Source organism: Melitaea cinxia, chromosome 12, assembly GCF_905220565.1.
Source record: "Melitaea cinxia chromosome 12, ilMelCinx1.1, whole genome shotgun sequence".
Lineage (NCBI taxonomy): Eukaryota > Metazoa > Arthropoda > Insecta > Lepidoptera > Nymphalidae > Melitaea > Melitaea cinxia.
The window spans coordinates 5538878-5562324 of NC_059405.1; the positions used below are offsets into that span (position 1 = coordinate 5538878).

The 23447-nt window shown below is 37.1% G+C and overlaps 2 protein-coding genes across 3 annotated transcripts; both read right to left on the reverse strand.

Annotated features, from left to right (window-relative positions):
• Positions 1–1651: 1651 nt before the first annotated feature.
• Positions 1652–15305, reverse strand: LOC123658366 (exportin-4-like). The gene is made up of 15 exons (XM_045593797.1): positions 15207–15305; positions 14824–15102; positions 13856–14683; positions 13472–13638; positions 12324–12491; positions 11707–11816; positions 9873–10029; positions 8352–8511; positions 7911–8071; positions 7335–7465; positions 6605–6756; positions 4311–4480; positions 4086–4185; positions 3464–3667; positions 1652–2125 (listed from the first exon to the last, which is right to left on the reverse strand). Exons 1-15 carry the CDS (start codon positions 15255–15257, stop codon positions 1652–1654), a joined length of 3312 nt encoding a protein of 1103 aa, XP_045449753.1. The 5' UTR covers positions 15258–15305.
• Positions 15306–20766: 5461 nt separating this feature from the next.
• LOC123658367 (acetyl-CoA acetyltransferase, mitochondrial) lies at positions 20767–23439 on the reverse strand. 2 transcript variants are annotated; one of them, XM_045593798.1, is made up of 4 exons: positions 23290–23439; positions 22824–23012; positions 21485–22503; positions 20767–21174 (listed from the first exon to the last, which is right to left on the reverse strand). In XM_045593798.1, exons 1-4 carry the CDS (start codon positions 23347–23349, stop codon positions 20901–20903), a joined length of 1542 nt encoding a protein of 513 aa, XP_045449754.1. In that variant the 5' UTR covers positions 23350–23439; the 3' UTR covers positions 20767–20900. The 2 variants fall into 2 exon arrangements, with proteins under 2 accessions (XP_045449754.1, XP_045449755.1); XM_045593799.1 differs by having other exon boundaries at positions 21134–22503.
• Positions 23440–23447: the final 8 nt, after the last annotated feature.

Below are 23447 nucleotides of genomic sequence, written 5' to 3' on the forward strand. Positions count from 1 at the left end.
TAAAAGTCAGACTCCTACTGACTAAAAAACTACCACGTGTGAGCAGTCGTCCGCCTGGGTGGGGCGAGATGGGGTCGCGCCAGCATTCGCCACCTCGCCCCGACTTAAATATATCTGCATTAGATATTCGAAGGTTTCATATGCAAAAAGACATTTACACGACTGCCCAAAATGTTTATATTTAATTACTCACACAAGTAGTTATTTTGACAAGCAATAGTTTATTCAGGCTTTTATCAGTTGCGGTCCGCATAACAATATTCTGTAGGGTAAACTCGCTTAGATCGTACTTAGTGTAGTATATATATTATTATTATATATCCATTCCAGATCTCTCATTGTCCTCAAGATTTTAAAACTTCATTTTGATTCCCCTAATTCGTAATCATAATTTCTTTAAATATGCCAATATAAAAAAAAAGTGTGTCTTAAATTAACGAGTGGAAATGCTAAAAAAAAAAAACAAAACACTATAAAATAAGGCTAAGCTTTTCCTGCTAAATTTAGTTCAGAAAAGTTTATTAAACTTTTGTCCACATTGGCACATATATTTCATATTTATGATTATGAATATTGTTGTGAACATTGTAAGAGAATTAAACAAAGTTTGGCTTGGAGAAGTAAATAAAGTTAAAGTTTTTTTGATATATTTTTTAATGATATACTAATCAATAGAAAATAATGATATACTATCAAGACAAGAGGAATTTTCTCTACAGGAACGATTTATGTTAGTTTACTCTATGTAATATTATTGATGACCAACCGTAGAGGAAATACAGGCAGCAGTGTTTTTTTTATTAATCTTAACATATTATTTTCGTATCAAAATTTTTAACTACTCATCACGCGATACTTGTCGAGCTGTTTAATTAATCAAATAATTTATGACAAAGCTATAGGAATTTTAAGTGAATCGGTGTTAGGATGGATTCCCCTTACCCTGCCTCTTTTAAGAATCATCATCAAGATTTCTACTAAAAATATCGTTACAATTAAAATACACTACGTTTTCTCGATAAGCTTTATAATTTTAATTTAATTATATATATTGTAAAGACGGAATAAAACCTGAATAAAACTGGATAATTAGTATAAAAATTTTAATACAAAGCAGGCATTATATGGAGAAATCACAATTTCCTTATATTTAAGTACAAAATAGTGTACCACGTCCTGTAGTTCCTAGAAATAAGTCCGATTCAGATTCACAACCACAATATCATAAAATCTTCGCAATACACTTCGTTGTTTCATACTCTCCGTGTTAAATAAGATGAAAATAAATAAATACCGACGTCACAAACACCCTGTTATAATTAGGCCACATTAAAATAAATATCAGAAAACATCACGAGAACATTCCGGAATTTAACTGAATCTGCATTTACGTAAAACATTTATTTATAATATTATATAATACTATAACACAGCCCTCTGGAAGGACATATCGATCACTCGTCTTGCTAGCATTCATGTACCCAATAAGAAATTCAATTTACAATTTGACAAAAATTGATCGAAGTCTCTCTCAATTGAGAATAAAACCGCGCCATTATGACTAGTAATCTGATAAAATCGTACATACAATCGACGCAACTGATGTAATACGTTAATATCTGTCGAAAACCTTACAATATAAGATTAATGATTATTTTACAATGAGAAAACCGTGTACGCTCGCCAGGAACTTGTCAAAATTATCCTGAAATCGTATTTTATGGTTTCTCAAGCCGTCGAAGATAACACCGTTCGTGAGTACTCTGAACGATTCCTCTAATCTAGGGACGTTAGCTGGGTCATTGACCGCGAACGCTTCGATCAGCTGTCTCGCCAAACCCTCCAATAACGCTGGTTTAACACAAGTTAGAGCGTATATCGCGGCTCCGGCCGCTGGAATGGAGTCAGGGGGTATTTCCATCTTAATTATGAGCATTAGTAGTAATTCAGCCAGAGATAGTACAGATATGACATAAGGACTGTCGTCGCCTAGTGTACGGACGGTATTAGCGATACCGACTATCGTGTCGCAGCACAGTGTTGATACGTCACAGGAAACGGCTGTCAGGCCGACTCGTAACGCCGTTATTACCATGTTGAAGTCTTCTATGGGGAGATTCGTTAGCTGAAAATAATAATATTTTATCAATATTTCCGTATAAACATATTAGTTACATTTTGCAATGTTACTTGTCTAAAAATAGCCTAGATGTTACTTTTCTCTCTCTCTCAGATCTCTATGTAAAGTTTTTTTTAAGTAGTAAGTTTTTTATCTGTTTTATGTGTGTATTGTTATCTGTTACACGTCACATATCAAATGTAGATCATGAAGCATGTTTTGGATATGAAATTTTAAATATAGATACGGATGTACTTTTGCAATACTATATCGCTCAGTTTCTGTACATTCTAAAAAATATTAATTTTTTGAATAATCAAAATTCGATTTGTATTTCTTATACACAAAAAATGTGTATGCTTTAGGCCACACGAATGAAGTAAAACTTCTGCACAATAGGCCTGCACTGTGTCATAGATATACGAAACTTAACTGGCTATGAGAGAAAGAAAATGTGTGCTCTCTTGTGCTCCGTTCGCCTTGCCGAAACGCTGCCGACCACCTCCGTATGTGAAGAGAGCAGTAGGGCGCACCTGGTCGGCCTGGTCCAGGTCGCGCAGCATGCGGTAGGCGCGCAGGGCGAGCGCCGGCAGCGCCAGCAGCGCCGGCGTCACCAGCGGCAGCAGCGCCCGCAGCCCGCGCGCGCACAGCCGCCGACCACTCCGTATGTGAAGAGAGCAGTAGGGCGCACCTGGTCGGCCTGGTCCAGGTCGCGCAGCATGCGGTAGGCGCGCAGGGCGAGCGCCGGCAGCGCCAGCAGCGCCGGCGTCACCAGCGGCAGCAGCGCCCGCAGCCCGCGCGCGCACAGCCGCCGACCACTCCGTATGTGAAGAGAGCAGTAGGGCGCACCTGGTCGGCCTGGTCCAGGTCGCGCAGCATGCGGTAGGCGCGCAGGGCGAGCGCCGGCAGCGCCAGCAGCGCCGGCGTCACCAGCGGCAGCAGCGCCCGCAGCCCGCGCGCGCACAGCCGCCGACCACTCCGTATGTGAAGAGAGCAGTAGGGCGCACCTGGTCGGCCTGGTCCAGGTCGCGCAGCATGCGGTAGGCGCGCAGGGCGAGCGCCGGCAGCGCCAGCAGCGCCGGCGTCACCAGCGGCAGCAGCGCCCGCAGCCCGCGCGCGCACAGCCGCCGACCACTCCGTATGTGAAGAGAGCAGTAGGGCGCACCTGGTCGGCCTGGTCCAGGTCGCGCAGCATGCGGTAGGCGCGCAGGGCGAGCGCCGGCAGCGCCAGCAGCGCCGGCGTCACCAGCGGCAGCAGCGCCCGCAGCCCGCGCGCGCACAGCCCGCCGCTCGCGCCCGCGCCGCCGCCGACCACTCCGTATGTGAGAGAGCAGTGGGGCGCACCTGGTCGGCCTGGTCCAGGTCGCGCAGCATGCGGTAGGCGCGCAGGGCGAGCGCCGGCAGCGCCAGCAGCGCCGGCGTCACCAGCGGCAGCAGCGCCCGCAGCCCGCGCGCGCACAGCCCGCCGCTCGCGCCCGCGCCGCCGCCGCACCCGCCGCCGCCGCACCGCGACACGCTGCTGACCACCTCCATCAGCGCGCAGATGTCCTGCAAGTAGCGCCAGTGTTACATTGGGCGGGGTGGCCGGGGAACGTGTTACAAGGGATCGTTCAGTAACCACGTGAGGCTCGAAAGGGGAGGGGATTCGAAAAAAATTACCGAACATCACGAGAAGGGGCAGGGCTGTAATGAAATGACATGATTAATGGACGACCCCTAAGGTGACAAACGATAGTACAGTCCGTCTGGCGGTAACCAGATACCGTAACCTGTGAACTGAAACTGGACTTTAACAAAGGCACCGCCTTTTTATGGAAATTATATGACAATGTTTCTGTGATTATTATTAATTTATAATGTGTAAATACTTACTGACAATCAATTCGTGAACTAGTTTCAAAACTAGTTTTTTTTACATTGATTTGATTATCTGTTGATAGAACGTATAGCAGGATAAAATGTGTACCTCATATGCTTCTTCTTCTGCGTCTTGTGGAATACTCGATATTTTGCCAGAATTCCATCTCATATAAACTTCAAATGTAGCATTGCAAACTTCTAGAAACCTAAAACAAAAACTTATGAATAAACTATTCAAAAAATATGTTATTTTATTTTTATGCTACATATTAAGATCAGATTTTTAAATATTTAAATAAATTAGTTAAAATTGAAGTAAATAAATACTTACTTAGTAACATTCTGTGGTTGAACCGAATGCAACATTCTCTTAGCACTCTTGGCAAGTAAATTTAAAGCTGGTAACACCACACCGGGGTAGTTATGATACCTGAATATAATACCAGGTATTTTATCTATAGCACCCATAAGCAACACAAACTGCTCATCTACTGTCCCTACCTGAAAAAGTAAAAGATGTAAAATATAATGACTCAAATCGGTTTAAAATCAACATAAACATTACATAACTGGACTAGTTAATGTAACTGCAATAACATTGAATGTAGCAATATCATTTATTTGAAGTCAGTTAGTTAATTTACTGTAATAAAACTACAAAAAAAAAAAAAAAAAAAAAAACTATTATACCTTTAATTTAAAAAAATTAGAAATCGTTAAAATCATTAAAGAGAGGATATACCAGAGTGTTTTTGAAAATGGTAAAAAGTGAGAAAAATTATAGTAGAATGAAACCCATTGGAAAAGGAAGAGAATACTACGAAAATGAAAGGAAAAATAAATTACGGACGACCTGAGGTCGGGAAGTGGAAGGGAATGAAGGAAGTGGTTGTTTAAGGGTAAAAAACAGTTTATTTCAATTTCCGGCTATACTACAACTCCTATGGAAAAAAGTTTATGGCAAAGTGCATTCACACTTTTTTCACATAACCTCGAAATTCATGTGAAAAATTCAATAAACCATGTTTTTGGTTTTGTATATTTCACAAAATGCTTTTTTGTAAAAAATTTGGTGAAAACTTACCTTTTTATGTTCCAAATACACTGTAATTTTTTTATTTTAAATATTTATTTTTTCACCTTATTTTGACCTCAATATCAAAAAAGCACCCTCGTATTCAATCGAAAATTCTCACGTCAAAATATCAGCTTTTTAAAAAAAGTCGGATGGGTTTTTGTTTGTTGAAATCTCTACTTTCTGATGGTGTAAAAAAATATACATTACTGTGGTAAATGTTTTCAGAAAATGCAATGCAAAGAGAATTACAGAGCTTTTACAGTGGGTTTCATCCTACTATATTTTTTTAACCGACTTCCAAAAAAGGAGGAGGTTCTTAATTCGACTGTTTTTTTTTTATGTTTGTTACATCAGAACTTTTGACTGGGTGGAGCGATTTCGACAAATTTTCTTTTAATCGAAAGGTGGTGTGTGCCAATTGGTCCCATTTAAATTTATTTGAGATCTAACAACTACTTTTCGAGCTATATCTAATAATGCGTTTTTACTTGACGCTTTTTTCGTCGACCTACGTTGTATTATACCGGACTAACTTTCTACTGGATGTACTGATTTTGATAATTCTTTTTTTTTTGGAAAGGAGATATCCCTAGTTTGGTATCATGATAAGGAAACCAGGATCCGATGATGGGATCCCAGAGAAATTGATGGAAATTCTTGAAAATCCGCAATAACTTTTTACTGGGTGTACCAATTTTGATAATTCTTTTTTTGTTGGAAAGAAGATATCCTTAGTTTAGTACCATGATAAGGAAACCAGGATCTGATGATGGGATCCCAGAGAAATCGAGGGAACTTCTTGAAAATCCGCAATAACTTTTTACTGGGTGTACCGATTTTAATAATTTTTAATTTAATCGAAAGCTGATGTTTGTCACGTGGTCACATATAAATTTCATTGAGATCTGATAACTACTTTTTGAGTAATCTTTGATAACGCGCAGTTACTTGAGTATTTTTTGGTCAATCTACGTTGTGTTACTCGTCGATGTAATTGAAGTCGGTTTATTTCGTTTGCGAGCAAACACAATTATTTTGGTTTCAAAAGCTAAAAGCACTGCACTCTAGGAGTGCAATATGACAGGGAATGTAAATTAAGGTAATATTACCCGAATTTACATTAATACATTTAATAAAGATGAATACCTTTCAAAAAACAATTAAGTAAAAAACAAGAATTAGGAACTTTGAGAGAATTTTATGTACCATAACAATATTTTTTTACTTTAAATTTTTACTTACTGCTACAGTTTTGTAGAAACCCATAACGATCACTTCATCAAAATTGTTAACAGACAGCTTTCTATCTCAATGTAGTACCCAAAGGGAGTGTTATACAAATAAAACGAAAATTTTCAAATCCACAATACGTAAGTTAAACAACAAAAGATATAGATATAAATAAAAAAATTAAATAATAAAGTATTCAAGCTTACAGTGGTGTGATGCAAGGGTTTCAAAGACTGTATTTCTGGGAGTCTTTGGGTAACTAATATCTCGTGACTAACTAACTAAAACAGCACTATTTACGCTGTAAATTTACTTACTTCGAGAACGCCTTCAGCTATGCCGATGTAACAATCAAGTGTGTCCGCGAGCATGTTGCGAACGGGTTCCGTATCTAACTCCGTGTTTATTATGTTCATTAGTTTCTCTTGAAGTGCTATCGTACTACTGAGGAGCCGACTTCTTTCTTCACCTATTATGACAATGAAATTTTTTTTAGTAAAATCTTGAATATTATTTAAAATACGTCAAAAACAAAGATAATAATTATTAATGAATATATAATACGTTTAGTAAGTAGTAGTTAGCTGTGCCACGCGGGTTCACCCGCGTCAATTTGAGAAAAAAAAGTACTATAACGTTATACACGGTGATTTTATAACCGTTTTGGAAACGAAATATTTTACTTTGGAATCATCTATAGTACCTATAAAAATTGATAAATCAATTGTAATGTTGATTAAAAAAAAGTTTCAATTTTAATATTCATTTTTACTCGATCGACTTGGAAAGTAGTAAGGCACTGATCATTCATTCATTATTTTATATGAATGAAACACGTCCGTGCGCGTTTCGGTTGATAAAAGTATACCTATAGGCGCGAGCTAGCGAGTACTTACATAGATTAATGTTGTTCTTCATGTTACAAATTTTATAGCTTAAAAAATAAGTATTGTTAGTCAAAATTAAATACGATATAATTTTTGAAAATAAAATACAACAGATTTCTAGTAAATAGTACATTACTTGAAAACTATCTAAAGAACTTACCTTCTGCAAATGTAGCAGCAATAGCGAAAACTCTATGTAATTCCCTTCTAAGATCACCGGACAAATTGCTTCCGTTTGCCTCCCACACAATTAAAGCTAGGAACTCTTCACAACTTGCCAGAGGATTTTCGCTGTGAAATGAAAAAAAAATAGTCATTATTACGACACCAAATTGCTCCACACTGAAGCAAGTTTAAAGATTTAATACGTATATCATATCCAATAGAACTTTTTTCTCCTATGAACGTGGGTAAAAAAATGTTTGTGTTTGTGTTTGTGTGTGTGTGTGTGTGTGTGTGTGTGTGTGTGTGTGTGTGTGTGTGTGGGTGTGCGTGCGTGTGTGTGTGCGTGCGTGTGTGCGTGCGTGCGTGCGTGTGTGTACGTGCGTGCGTGCGTGCGTGCGTGTGTGTGCGTGTGCGTGCGTGCGTGTGTGTGTGCGTGTGTGTGTGCGTGCGTGTGTGTGTGCGTGTGTGTGCGTGCCCGTGTGCGTGCGGGCGTGTGCGTGCGGGCGTGTGCGTGCGGGCGTGTGCGTGCGGGCGTGTGCGTGCGGGCGTGTGCGTGCGGGCGTGTGCGTACCGGTGGTGCGGGTAGGCGAGCGTGGCGAGCAGCGCCAGCGCGTGCGCGGCGGCGGGCGGCTGCGCGGCCAGGTGGCGCAGCGTGGCGGCCGCGCGCCGCGCCACCAGCGACACCACCCACGACACGCCGCGGGAGCCGCGACCGAACGCCGCTTCCAGTACCTGGCGGACGAGACAAAGTTATGGTTAGGTATCGGTATAGGATCGCTTTGCGTATCGTGTAGTGGTCGCAAACGGAAAATAATTTTGTTCAGAACAAATAAAGTAAGTTTTGTACTCATTATCATATTATCTACTTTGTAGTAGTAACTGTAATTACTAGAACGGCCATTCTTCCGAAATTGCCAGACCGGTCCTGGTTTAAAGGACATCCGTTCGGGGTAGGTTTTCATCAGTCAGTCAGTCTATGTGGATATTTTTTATATTTTCGTCGTAAATATACCTCGGAGCAGTTGGGCGGCTGCAGCGTGAGGTAGGCGTTGGCCCAGATCTTGAGCAGCCAGGAGAGCGTTGCGGAGAGCTCGGGGCTGTAGGCCGCCGCCAGCCCCGCCTCCAGGGCAGCGCACTCGTACGAACTGATGCGCAAGATTTCACCCACCAGCCTGCAAAACAGTAACATGTTCTTAGATAATTACAACAAAACCTAAGACGCCATAACAAGAGTTTAGGGAGGTCGACGAAGTGTGACATCACATTTCAAACTATAATTCTGATTAACGATTAATTTAAGTAAAGTTTAATTTATTTTTTTAGCGAATGAACACTCGCTATACTATAGCTCTAAAGACCATCTTTTTTCTTAATATTTAGATTTTCATATCTGTTTGATTAATAAAAATGTCGAGGCTAATGTGAAAATTGCAAAATATGTGACGTCACACTAGGTTCTCATAAATGTAACCAATTGTGACAAGGCCGGGGAAGGGTGTCAGATGGATGGTCCCTGAGTGGTAAGGAAGAATTTTTTTAATTCTCCTCTTAAGATGGTGATAGAAGAATTGGAGACAGGTAGAAAGTATTATAGTTTACTGTCTATCATGCTACAACAAAAGGGGATGGATATAAATTAGTAAGACATTTTGTAGCTTTGCAACAAGAAGTGTGAAGCATGGAGCAATAAACGCAACTTTCAACATGTAGGAAAATTCGACCCTTAAGAGTGGTGTCATAGGGTTTTTATACAACCAAAATTGTAAGCAATACATAATATAATCTATAAATTTTATCACTTTCTCGTAAATGAATTTGCAAACTAATAAATAATAAAGCATGAGTTGACCTAATGACATAACACCATGTTTACTTTTTTGCAAAACAAACTCAGTCCTGAGTAACCTTGACATATGTAAATACAGCTTGTATTTGAGTGTTTAACATTTTATCTTCTAAAATAACCTTATCTTTGAAAGAAAACGTGTTCATACATTACTATTTAAGTACATCAATCACTTCATACAATTTGTCGTAAGTTTAGTTTGCATTACAATAAGAATAAATACAGTAGAAACTGATAAAGTGTACAAACAGAAATGGAAATCACGTCTCTATCTTTAACCATCTCATTTGGATTTGAATAACGCTTTTCAGAACCATTTAAATTTAAATTCTTTTTTAATACAATAGGATTTTTATCTGTTAAATCTATGAATACCTTGACTACTTGAATAGAATATTGGCAAAAGCAGTAATAAAAAAGTTATATGAGTATTTCAATTTTTTATTTTTTGATGTCTTGATTTGTAATATCGAAATAACCATATCTTTTACATGACGCAGAACATATATCTAAAACCCTAAATGCTTTTGCTCATACTTTATGAAAACAAATGCGAAATGAAATACAGTTTCATTATACAAAATGTGCAACAAAATTTTGCAAAAATGCTATTTGTTATACTAGAACTTAAGTCAAAGGAGTTTTAAATCATATTGTGTCAATAAAATTAATTAAAAAAATTCTAACTTTAAAATATCATCCACATTGTCTGTAACATTAGTTTCCCCAACCAAGTATCGTAAAGATGCATCCACATTAGCGTTTTGTGCAACACTATACTCGACCAATTCAGTGGGTATCGTTACTGTTTCACCCTCCGTACAATCTAATGCTAGGAAATGACCTGAAAACAATTTATTACTTCATTATCAATATATAAAAAATTCAATTATATTACGACACATATCAGTGCATTATTGTCAAACGTACAAATTATACTTTTTATTTTATTTTGATTTTTTATTTAATTTTTTATGTTGGGTATGGCAGAAGAAACATGAAAGCAGAATAAATGCAGTTGAGATGAGAGCGTTAAGAAGTATGATAGGAGTTAAACTGAGTGATAGGATAAGAAATAGTGAGATTTATTTATTTATTTTACAGGCAATCCAACAGCGTTATGCTACAATATAATGTACAAATATGGCTAAAATAGGATCACACTAATATAAAAAAAAAAAATCATTATAAAATACATAACTAGACACTATATTTAAAAAATAACAGAAAGTAATAAAAAGTAAACGGCTATGTTCCATTCCATCCACTGCAGTTAGAGGTGAGTGTAAGACATGAAAAGGTGAATATGTGTTCGTGTATGTGTGTGTATGTAAGACGAAGGTGTATTAGTGTGGGTTTGTGTATAAATCTGTAGGTGCTGGTTTTGAACATTTTTGATGATACTACAAAAATGCATCATTTTGATTTCTTTTTTAAGTGCCATCTTCGTTCTTAGGTAAAACAGGTCTAAGTTTGAATACTGCGTATTATACGTATTGACAATACGGCAGAGGACCGAGTTACGTGCGTAATTAGTTCTTACTCGAGATGTACGAAACAATTGTTTAATATGTCTAGAGCGTCTTGATGGTATTCGGAATTCAATTTGGGATAAAAGCTCACTGCAATCTATTTTCCCACTCACGATATCATGTAATAAGATAATATCGTACTGCTTACGACGTTGGGATAGGGATTCAATTTGGTAGTGTTGTATAAGGTGGGACAGATTCTGTAACTTTTGAAATTTAAAAATTTTATAAAAAAAATTCTGGAGTGATGCAATCCTGTCGGTGTGTACATTGTTTACAGGGGCCCATATACTACAAGCGTATCCCAGTATAGTTTGAACGAAGCAGAAATATAAAATTTTGATACAACTTGATATAAGGAAACGTTGTGGTCTGAAAGAAGATGTAGTGACAAAAATTGAGAAAGGTATGCTCAGATGGTTTGGCCATGTCGAGAGAATGAGTGAAGAACGATTGACGAAAAAAGTGTATAAGGCGAGTGTAAATGGAAAGGTTGATAGGGGTAGACCTAGGCGGACGTTCAGACTTTTTATTCAGTAAGAGTCTGAATCCCCTCCGGGGTCCCCACTCGCGGGAGGATTTCCCCCACGCTAAAAAAAAGGCGGAAGTTCCGAGACCAAATAAGGGACGTCTTGAAAAAAGGCCAGGTCAAGAGTACCCTAAACCGAAGAGCGTGTATGAAGGGAATAATGAAAGTGGACGAAGCGAAAGAAGTATGTAAGGATCGTAGCAAGTGAAAAGAAGTGGTATCTGCCTACCCCTACGGGAGAGGCGTGATTATATGTATGTTATATCTATTAACGCGTATTTACTTGACTGTTTTTTGAATTATACCTCATAACTTTTTACTGGGTGCACCAATTTTTATGTTTCTTTTATAAACCAATACTTGTCATGTGGTCCCATTTAAATTTAATGAGTAATTTTGATTTTCATTTTAATAATAAAAAGTTGATGATGACAATTTTATTAGCGCTCTGTAATCTTACCAGTTATCATTAAAATCCAATGCAAATCTTCAAACAAAGTAACCAGTTGATCCCCTCCATTCATATTTTGCATTTTACCCATGTGCATAAGTTGTAAATGATTTTCAAGCCTACAAAGACAAAGTAAAATATATTGAAATTTTTAGAATTTTATCTTGAAATATGTGTATAATCTGATTTCAATTTGAAAATTTCATCATCATGAATCATGTTACAAATTTAGAGACAGATATCCAAAGTTGCAAGGTGTTGTCGGTTGTTTTTTATATTTCATTTATTAGGCAATTGAATCACGGATTTAACGAAAAATAAATACATTGATATCTCCTAACAACTTCCTCCCCCCCATGATACTTTGTGATTTTTTGCCAGAGAGATCCCTATCGATCCTCACATATTATGATCACATTATGGTGATTAATAAATGACCCCTAAAGAAGAGTTTAAGCTCCCTTTACTAAACACTAATTAGGTAAAAATTGGATACCATACTCAATCAAGTGACGAAAATATAGCTTAAAATGTTCCACTAATTCCTGTTCAAAGACCAGTTTCTAAATACTACTAGTGCGTAATAATACTAGCGTGATTTTGGTAAAGATTAATGACAACATTACCTTTTACTTCTATCAGTCAGAAGTGTGTGTAGTACATGGCAGCAGTGAGCCGGTGCTTTTCTCGCGATAGCTCCGATAGTCAACAAGACATTACTGTGTAATTGACGTTCATCTTCTTCCATATCGTCCCTTATGTCATCATTACAGCCATCCCTACTTTCCTTACCTCTGAACAATAGTTTTACACAAATTAAATTTCTCTAGTATTATTATTTTAACTGGAGTTCTTCGTTTTGAGATTAATATTTTTGTTAGTTAAACAGATGTAAAAAGATTGTCAGTTCCTAGTAACATTTGTACCTTTATTCACAAATGGCTGCATCACTTCCATAACAATATGAACAATATGGCTAACATTTTCTGAGTGTGTTTTATTTTTCGTAGATATTGTAAAGTGGCCGATAGGTAATTTGATTTCACGTCAACATATTAGTTAAAATATAAACAAAATATATCTATGTATACTATCTGTTTTTAAAAACATTTTACACATCTTATGGATCATATGGCCCTGGCCGTCTTTATAGGTAGATTTTTGTATTTACATATTTATTCACATATTCACAACTTCTATTCTGTTTATACTTCATTCAAAGTTACGAAGTATCAAGGTATAACTTCAAAAAATACCAGCTTTTCGCAGTCAAGCATATACAAGTAGGGTAGCTATATTTGCTCCAATTAAAACCTAGTTAATTTTGCAAAAAAAGAGGCTAGTCTTTAGACTAAGACCCGTCATTTTGTAGTTGGATGGGTTAGATAATTCGACGGGTCTTAATCTAAAGCCCTACCAAAAAAGAGAACAAGACTTCATAAATAATATAAATATCGCTGACATAACCACCTTTGATAGACCCTGGCTCCCATGTCATCAAAAATAAGCAAAACAAAGAGACCCCAAGCCCCAACGTTCAACTCATTAAAAATAAGACATGAATAAAGGGGTATATGAACTTTATAGTATTTTCTAGTCATATTTGATAAATTATTGTAAATCTTCAAATTAAATTAAATTATCAGGACAAGGTTTGTATAAAAGGCAATTTAAAAAAATCGATATGACGAAAAAAAATTTGGTAGTACAAAGTTTGCCAGATCAGCTTGATTATATAAAATTGTAAACTTTAATAGATTGGACTGTAATTTACCTTGTTCCATCGGGTGGCGCTAATCTACATTGCAGATATGTATTGAAGATCTCTATGCAGGGATTCATTAGTGTTTCATTAGAGAAACCATCAGCATCATGTACTAAAGAACTCCAAGTATGTAGAAATTTATTCAAAGACTCTCTCCAAACTGTGTCATCATTTATCTAAAATAATATTTGTTAAAGTGATGATTTTTTATATATATTCATTACTTATTACATTGGAATTTCTAAAAAAAATTCACAATCTGATCTAAAACGAAATAACAATAAAAATCTATAATATTTTGACATTATTTTTAAGTAATTTTTTTTTTTTTCTTATCTCATCTCAAGTTCCTATTCAAATTTTAAAAATATGAAGTAAAAGATAAACACTTACACCTTCTTCTATAACTGACCCTCTAATACAATGGCAAGTATATTGTGTCAAATATTGTAGAAAGGCTGGAGGTGTAGACGCTATCATAGGTGCTGTGAAGAACTGAACTAATCGCCGGTATATTTGTGATATACCCAGCATTTCTCTTTCAGAAGGCTGTATAAAGCCTAAAATCCTGACAAAACTATTTACATAGTTTTCTAAGTATTGTTGTTTTAGGTTACTAGCGGATACAACAACACCACTCAAACTAGCCAATTGAACTAGACATGTAAGTGATGAATTAAGTAAATCAGGGTTGTTTCTTACATACATATGTATTTCAAAGAACAGTGCTATTAGCTCTGGTTGCATGATTGTATCTCTCCAGTTAAGACTTAGACGTAATGCAGGTGCAGTATCACTTTCATATATGGCTTCAAAAGCACCAATCAATCTCTTGGAAAGAAATGGTGATACGTGATTCCAGCATAAAATAATTTCAACGATTGTTAACAGCTGCTTTGTCAATGCTGCCTGCTCGCCCTCTAGTTGGTGACCAGATTTAACAATTTGTTCTAATACTCCAATAGTAAATCTAAATATTCTTTTAAGATCTTGACCCTCAAAAGACTTCTTTAATTTGAAATGTACCTCCCATATTAATCCAACATCAGCTGATTTCACAGTTATGGCATATTCTTGCATTATAGCCAATATAAGAGAGCATGCCAACTTCTGTTGACTTATTGTTGAACCAAGAATAATTTTCTCTAATTCATCCAATAGCGCTCTTCGTTCTCTGCCACCATCATTTATGCTACCTCTTTTAATTATTACTGCTATAGTCTACAATACATTAAATATTGCTAAAGTTGAGGTCTTTATTAATAACAAATATTGCAAAACGACAGAAAATTAACTAGAAACTGATTAAATTTTTGACAATACTCAATAATTATTTATGTATTTTATTATATATCACGTACCTGTAATAACTTCTCTTTTAAAAAAGTTGGTACTTCTCTTCTTAAAAGATAACTCAGAAGATATTCTCTAAGTGATGATATGTCATCTGCTGTTAACATGTTCCATTCTCTTATAAGAGCAGTTTTTATGAGACCAGCACCCTCAAAAAGTACACAATCTGTAGTAGATTTCTCTAGAATTTCTCTACATAGTTGATATGGGTTTTTAGTGCTCCTGAATTCGAGGAAAACACTCTCAGCCTGATGTCGCTGCTCAGAAGTCACTAAATTAGGCGGTGCCTATAAAAAATAACATTTAAAAGATATTTACCATGCGCAGCTTCTAACGTAAATAAACATAACAGTATTTACTTATGGAGATTATTATTTACAGAAACACTCACCATTAAAATTTGCGCCGCTGCTTCCAAAGTTTGAATAGCTGAATTATCCATGTTTAGTTACCGATTTAGTGAAATAAAGTATTTATATTGTATTTAATGTTATTTACACCAAATCATACGACATACCAATAAATATTTTTTTGTCAACAACCTACAACTTAATGCTCATATTCAGGCACTTCTTGGATACATCCATTTTTTATTAAATTGTTTCTCACAACTCACAACTCAAATTGTTAAATTTGTATTTGGTTGGGAATTTGATCAGTGATGGGATGTGATGAAAAATGAAAATTTTAATGCCATATTTCATCACAGACTACGTATCAGGGCTGCCAGGTGCACAAAAAGTGTGATCGTACGCCAACTAAAAAAAATCGTATGCCAAGGAAATTTTGAAGTCATATTTTTTAATAAAAGAATTTGTTGGGTTAAACTTCGTAAAATTTTCATTTCTTCTTAATTAATTGCTTAGCTAATAATTTGCCCTTACGTGTATTATTGGATAAACTGTTTCTAAGTTTTGTTTTGATTAAATAAACTTCGCTGAATGCTCTTTCACAATCTGCACTGTAATGGGGAAAACAAAACAAATTTAAAGTACATGAGTAAAAATGCAAAAAAATCGTATGAGTACGATTAAAATCGTACATCTGGCAGCCCTGGAGTGAAGTTCAGTTTACGTTATAAGAATTTTTAAGTTAGGCTTGTAATTGTTAGGTTAATCTATATGGCTACGGCATTAAAGAATATAGCCACTCCTTCTCTTCCCGTGGGTGTCGTAAGAGGCGACTAAGGGATAATACAGTTCCACTACCACCTTGGAACTTATAAAGCCGAACGATGGCGGGATATCCATCCAACTGTTGGCTTTTAAATACACAGGCCGAAGACGGGCAGCAGTGTCTTCGGTGCGACAAAGCCAGCCCGCAGCCGCAGCCGCAGCCAATACGCATTATCAAAGATTACTCCAAAAGTAGTTATCAGATCTCGATAAAATTTATATGTGACCACATACATCAGCTTTCGATTAAATTAAAAATTATCAAAATGGGTACACCCAGTAAAAAGTTATGTGGATTTTCGAGAGTTTCCCTCGATTTCTCTGGTATGCCATCATCAAATCCTGGTTTCCTTATCATGGTACCAAACTAACGATATCTCCTTTCCAGCAAAAAAGGAAATATCAAAATCGGTACATCCAGTAAAAAGTTATGTGGTATAATACAACGCAGGTCGAAGAAAAAAGCGTCAAGTAAAAACGCATTATTAGATATAACTCGAAAAGTAGTTGTTAGATCTCAAATAAATTTGAATGGGACCAAACGACATACACCACCTTTAGATTAAATTTTTTTTTGTCGAAATTAGTCCACCCAGTCAAAAGTTCTGATTTCACATACATAAAAAAAAAAAACAAAATACAGTCGAATTGAGAACCTCCTCCTTTTTTGGAAGTCGGTTAAAAATATATAAAAAGTCAAATAAATATATTTATTCCTCCAAGGCACACCACATATATATAACTAGGTCGGCAATCAAGCTCACCTGATATTACGCGATTTTTTTTAACGTGGGGAAAATCCTCATGAACACTCTCCGGCGCGGGGGCACCAGAGGGATGTCTGACATTTATTGACTAAAACCCGCCACGTCTGTTCCGCCGACGCACCTGTATGGCGGGATCACGGGGACGCTATAGCATGCTTCCGCAACCCCACAGGCACTTGCCCTTACGGTCCCACCGTAGTACAGAGCACCTCAGAAGGCGCACTTGAACACGTATAGTCCCTCTCGAGACCGATTAGCGCGGACGACGGATCGCCCAACCCGATGACCCCGCCCGCAACACCGCGCCCCAAGGACGAAACCTCCTCGTGCCGCCGCAGCGCCCCAGCGTGGCCACGGCCCCCACTCCGGCGAACCGTGGCCTCGGCGCAAGAGTAAATAAATAAATATCTACACAATAGACACACGGTTGTCTTCTCTTAAAGCAACTTAATGCTTGTGTTATAGGTAACAGCCGACTGGTATAGCTACATTTTTTTTTTTTTCGATAAACATACTTATAAATAATACATATAGTGAGTGCGCCTTACGGCGGGTGAGCGATCCCACCTATCCGTCCACCGCGTGGGACAAAGAAAACTCGACCCCCACGTCTCTACGCCGTATCAGCGCCACACCCTCACCATCGGCACCCAGGCATCCTGCCACCCACCGCACACGACATCTGAGCCGAAGGACGGGTACACCGCCCCGGCCAAAGGCCCCACCATCCCCAGGAGCGTGACCCAACGATCCCAGCACTCTTGTTTTAGTCCGCGAGGGTCCGAAGACCCCTACCACCCGCGGCGATAACATCGGCGAAAAAATTATTCCCCTATACACCACGCGGGGACGCGCCCACTAGGAGATCCATCAACTCCCCTGGAATAGAAAGCGATTACCGTTGCTTTATATGGACGTCTGCAATACCAGAAGCATTGCAAGCGCGTTGCCGACCCTATCTCCAATTCCCCCCAGGGACTCTGGTCACCTTAATCACCAACAGGAACACAAAACTGCTCAAAAGTAGTATTATTTAGCTGTGATCTTCTGTAAGGTCGAGGTACTCTACCCCAGTCGCGCTGCTCCATATTTTAAGCACGCAATTTCCTGCTGTACCCTACCTCAGTAAAACATGTGGATGTGTGAAACATGTGCTTTATATGGACGTCTGCAATACCAGAAGCATTGCAAGCGCGTTGCCGACCCTATTCCCAATTCCCCCCAGGGACTCTGGTCACCTTAATCACCAACAGGAACACAAAACTGCTCAAAAGTAGTATTATTTAGCTGTGATCTTCTGTAAGGTCGAGGTACTCTACCCCAGTCGCGCTGCTCCATATTTTAAGCACGCAATTTCCTGCTGTACCCTACCTCAGTAAAACATGTGGAAACAGTGTAAGCGGAGCAGAGAATAGCGAAGTCGAACGGTGTCGAGGAGCCGAGCGGGACGCACAAAGCTGAGGGTGGTAGGTATATTACTCTTTGGTGGTAGGACAATGCGGAGTGGTAGGTAAGAAGGTAGGTAGGGTAAACTTGTCATTAAAGTAGACAGAGTTTTAGTTTAGTTAGCGACGTTACAATAAATAAGAAATTAATTGAAAGTTATAATTTTTTCTTGACAGCATATGAATTTTCAAATATTTCATCATCGAATGTTTCAAAGAAAGATAAAATTTCAATGGAATTTTATATGGTCTTGAATCCCGAATGATATCTATATATATATTCTTTTTGTATTAAAACAATATGCGCCTATCAGTTCTATTTCATCTGTATCCGAATATCTATCTTCTAAATCAGAAAGATATAAAAGATCAGCTTTTTTACCGAAAACATATAAGGTATCCTATATACCTAGGTTACCTATATCTCCGAGAGATTGAATTTGATTGACTTGAACACGACTCAATACAGCTTTGGTCCGCTTAACTCAACTCAGCTCTACTCCGCCTCACTTCGCTCCGCTTCTATAATATCACTTGCTACTTTTTACTGCTATTCTCCGCTCCAAGAACTATATCTGCTTTCCAAAATCAGTATAGATGTATGAGATGTATATATGTATTATGTATGTATGTATGTAGATGTATGTGTAGTGTATGTATTTTATCATCATCATCATCATTGGCCTTAGTCCGTCTATTGCAGACGATTTAGACAGACACTGTGTCGCCTAGGACACTCTTCAGGAAAACGCAGAGTTGCCTAAGCTCTGCGTCACCCTCTCGACCTCACTGGCTAGGCCCACAGGAACGAAGAGTCGATACGTGTGGAGCCAGTTCGGCTGCAGGAGTCTTTCGCATTTTAGAGCTATGCCACGAATGCTTGACGGAGACCCCATTCCGGGTTTGAAATGAAGTTTTCCTTCTCCAGGACCCTGATGATTTTGAGCCAGGTTTATCCCTCGGTTGCCTTTTACGACCCCAACGGGAAGAAAGGGGGTGGTACTATTCTATTCGGCCGACACCACACGGCATAGCATTTATATATATGTTTTTTATTATTCTTTTATTCCTGTACTACTTTTCCCATTATCTCTCACTGCTATGGGTTGACTGGAAGCGATTTGTTTTGGAGATAAGTTCGCCCTTGCCAACTTCCTATATTACCTATAACGACTACTGTAAAATTTACTTAATGCAATAAAGAATTTAATACATATAAATAAATAAAATTGGAGTGTCTGTTTATACTATTAAAATTACAATAGGTAGTCGATAAACTCGAAATCAACAGTCCTATGTCCCCACTATGTCGCCGAACAAAGTGCGCACAAGTCAGTTACTTTTAGTATTAAATTATAAATCAGTTAACAAAGTTTGTTACGACGTATTTAAAATATTGTAGCTGAATATTAACATTGTAAGTTGAAACTAATCTGATTGCTTTTTATGACTATATTTTATAATATTTAGCTATTTTGATGAACTACTCGTTCTAACAATCTTGCAAGTTCTTAAAAAAAAAATTTACAATGATTACATCATAAATTTACAATTTTTCAGTGCATTAAGAAATAGTTTTTAGTTAATGTATAAGAATTCTTTTAATGTAACAAATAAGTGATATTGCAATTCTGAATTAACTGATTTTTTTTGGGAATCTTTACACTAATTCTACCCAATAAAGATAAAATACTCCAGATTTTCATTATTTACAGCATATAAAATTGCATTTAATTTACAGTTGTTAAACAAACGCTCTGGTATACCTAGTGGTGCGTGTGCCATGTACACGTCCTAAACACCGTTGTTTGTGAGTTCAAATCCTGTTCGGAATAGTATATTTGTTTTTGTACAAATATTTCTTTCCGGTTTGGATGTCATTCATTTTGGGTTCCCCAGCATGCCTCGGAGAACACGTTAAGATTGTTATCATATATACCTGACAGCAATCGTCACTAATAGTAAGAAATATATACGCCATCCCGCAGTGGAGCAGCGTGGTAGATTGAGTTTTATATTAATTTAAAGAAAAGAAAAACAGCAAAAAGAAACCGCAATCAAGCTTATTTATATAGGCATAAATAAAATGTTAAATTGAATTACATGAGTGGTAGCCTGTAGAACTTAATCACCTAATAAGCATTCATTGTATTAATTTGATTTTTTTTTTAAATATATAGACTAGCGCTTGACCGCGATCGCACCTGATGGTAAGTGAAGATGCAGCCTAAGATAGTGCGCGCTTGCCTAGAAGATGCCTATTCACTCTTGATTTGAAAATACCCAAGTTGTAATTATTTGGAAAAACGGAAGCCGGAAGGGCATTCCAGATTTTTGCGGTGCGTATTAAGAAAGAGGAAGCAAAACGCTTAGTGCGAGATCGTGGGATTTCAACCACGTAGCGGTGCACACTCAAGCGATGCCTAGCGGTTCGGTGGTAGAATGGTGATGGTGGAACCAAATTGTGTATTAATTTGATTATTATTATTATTATTACATAACAAAAATAACTAATTTGGTAACTAAAGTGACTATGATTCCGTGTGTGGATTTAAACAAAATCATAATTTATACTGTATATTTTTAAAAAAATATTGATAAAAGATTTATGGTGTTTGTATGACTAGATCGCACTACATATGATTTTAATAAGTATTTCAATTTATTTTAATGTTGCTAACAATATTTCTCCTATTCATTATTTGTTTTGATTTTCAATGTCATGTAACCTCTTTTGTAACAAATCATGGTTCAATCTGTGCTTACATAAATATCTGCCATTTAAAAATAAAACAGGTATATCATATCTGTACAATCTTAGCCATCTAAGATTATCTTGCTTTGTAATATCAACTTTTTGAATAGTTAATTTATTTTTATATTGTTCTAATTCTTCCATTGCTGTGTCACATAGTTGACATGGGTCTTTTGTGTAGAATGTCAAAATAGGAGGGCCTTCAACACCATCAGCCCTGAAAATTTACAATGTCTTAGGAAAAGATTAAAATGATACTATTGTTGTAACTTATTAGATTTAATTAACATAATTTTTAAATATATTTTTTAAAAATAACAATATATATTGTATAAAATATTTGCTTATAGCTACTTGAATAAAATACAATTAGTAAGTTAAATAATGATAACAAAGTAAGAAGGCACATTTTTATACACTATATTTTGTTTTAACGATTAAAGTTATTTACGAAGTGTATTTTTGTAAAGTTATTTTTTATACTTCAGGGTTGTAGTGAACTTTAGGTACAATTTTCATAAACTTACAATTTCTCAATCATTATAGAAGAGGCACCACCACCCCCATTACAGATAGATGCAACACCTTTCTCGCCTTTCTTTAAAGCATGACATAGGTGCACAACAATGCGTGCCCCTGACATCCCGATAGGATGACCAAGACTTACTGCACCACCGTGAACATTTACCTTGGCTGGGTCAAGATTCAAGAGTTTCTGATTTGCAACCGCTACTACACTGAAAGCTTCATTGATTTCCCACAGTGCTACATCATCTTTATTAACACCTGTTCTTTCTAATAACTTAGGAATAGCAACAGCCGGTGCAATAGGGAAATCTATTGGGTCACACTCTCCATCGGCATAACCAACAACACGAGCCAAGGGCTTCACATTTAATCTTTGCGCAGCCTCAGCAGTCATCAGAACAAGGGCTGCAGCACCATCGTTTAATGTTGAAGCATTACCTGCTGTCACTGTGCCATTTTCTTTTTGAAATACTGTTGCTAGTTTATTAAACTTTTCAAAGTTTACCCGTTTGTACTCCTCATCTTCTGAAAATATTACTGGGGGAGCACCCTTCTTTTGAGGGACGGGGACAGGTACTAATTCATCAGCAAAAACCTTGGCTTCATAAGCTGCTGCACTTCTCTTATAGCTATTTATAGCATACTCATCTTGCTCTTGTCTTGTGATTTCTAGTTTCTTTGCTGTATTTTCCGCACAATTTCCCATGTGAAATTTGTTGTACACATCAGTCAATCCATCAAACACAATACCATCTACCAGTTGCATTCCACCATAAGCGGTTTCACCTCTCTTTAGATAGTAAGGTACATTTGACATGGACTCCATTCCCCCAGCAAGAATTACATCTTGGGTACCAATCTGAAGACCTTGGGTAGCTAACATGACTGACTTCATACCAGATGCACAAACCTTGTTCACTGTTGTGCATATTGTGCTTTTTGGAAGACCAGCAAAAATTACAGCTTGTCTGGCAGGAGCTTGACCAAGGTAGCCAGAACAAACATTGCCCATGTATACCTAAAATGGAATTTTTTTTAATAAAATAATTTGAAAAAAAAATAGTGGACATGTAATATAAGAGTTTAAAAAAGATTTCATCATTCATCTAATTTCTTAAGAATAACTCAAAAGAGAATCTTTTAAAGGGATTTGTTATCTATACTATTACTTTAAAGTTTGATAAAATGATAGTAGATATAATTTTTAGTATAAAGTTTGATATAATTTTTTTTAACTAATTAATAAATTCTATTGTGACATGCATATAATTTAATAATGCGAATAACGCACCACAGCCAATAACTGTAAAATAGAAAGTAGGCAAACTCTTAACTAACCTCTTTAACTTCTTCGTTTGGGATGCCGGCTCTTTCGATAGCTGCTTTTACTGCGACGGCCCCTAACTCTGTGGCTGATACATTGGCGAGACTTCCTCTAAATGATCCCATAGGAGTCCTAACTGCTGATGCAATAACGACGTCGTTGAGAAAAACTTTCGTAGAATATGCTGCCATTATTCTTGAGAACTATTTTTAAAGAACAAAAAGAATAAAGTACTTCGAAAACAATTTTTTTTTTTAATATTTTTATTTATAAAGCGATGACTTGAAATGTAGTACGGTAAGTGATGCAAAACGTTATTGATTAACTTTAAGTCGGAACCGCTTCTACTGCCCAAAAGCGACTGCGACTGGTAAGTGGTAACTTACCTATATATACAAAGTACTCTGTGGTGGTAACAGGTAACCATAAAATGAAAAATACTTCGTATAATCTAATATTTGACGTTCAAAGAATACGTACCATGCTCTTAGGGAGCATTTTCATGCTAATTGTTATTATTCTGGTTCCTTTTAACAGCATTTTGATTTATTCTATTCACAAAAGAAACTCTTATCGTAAGGAAAACTCGTAACAAAATACTACTAATCCAGAACAAGTTATCAATTCATTAAAAAATA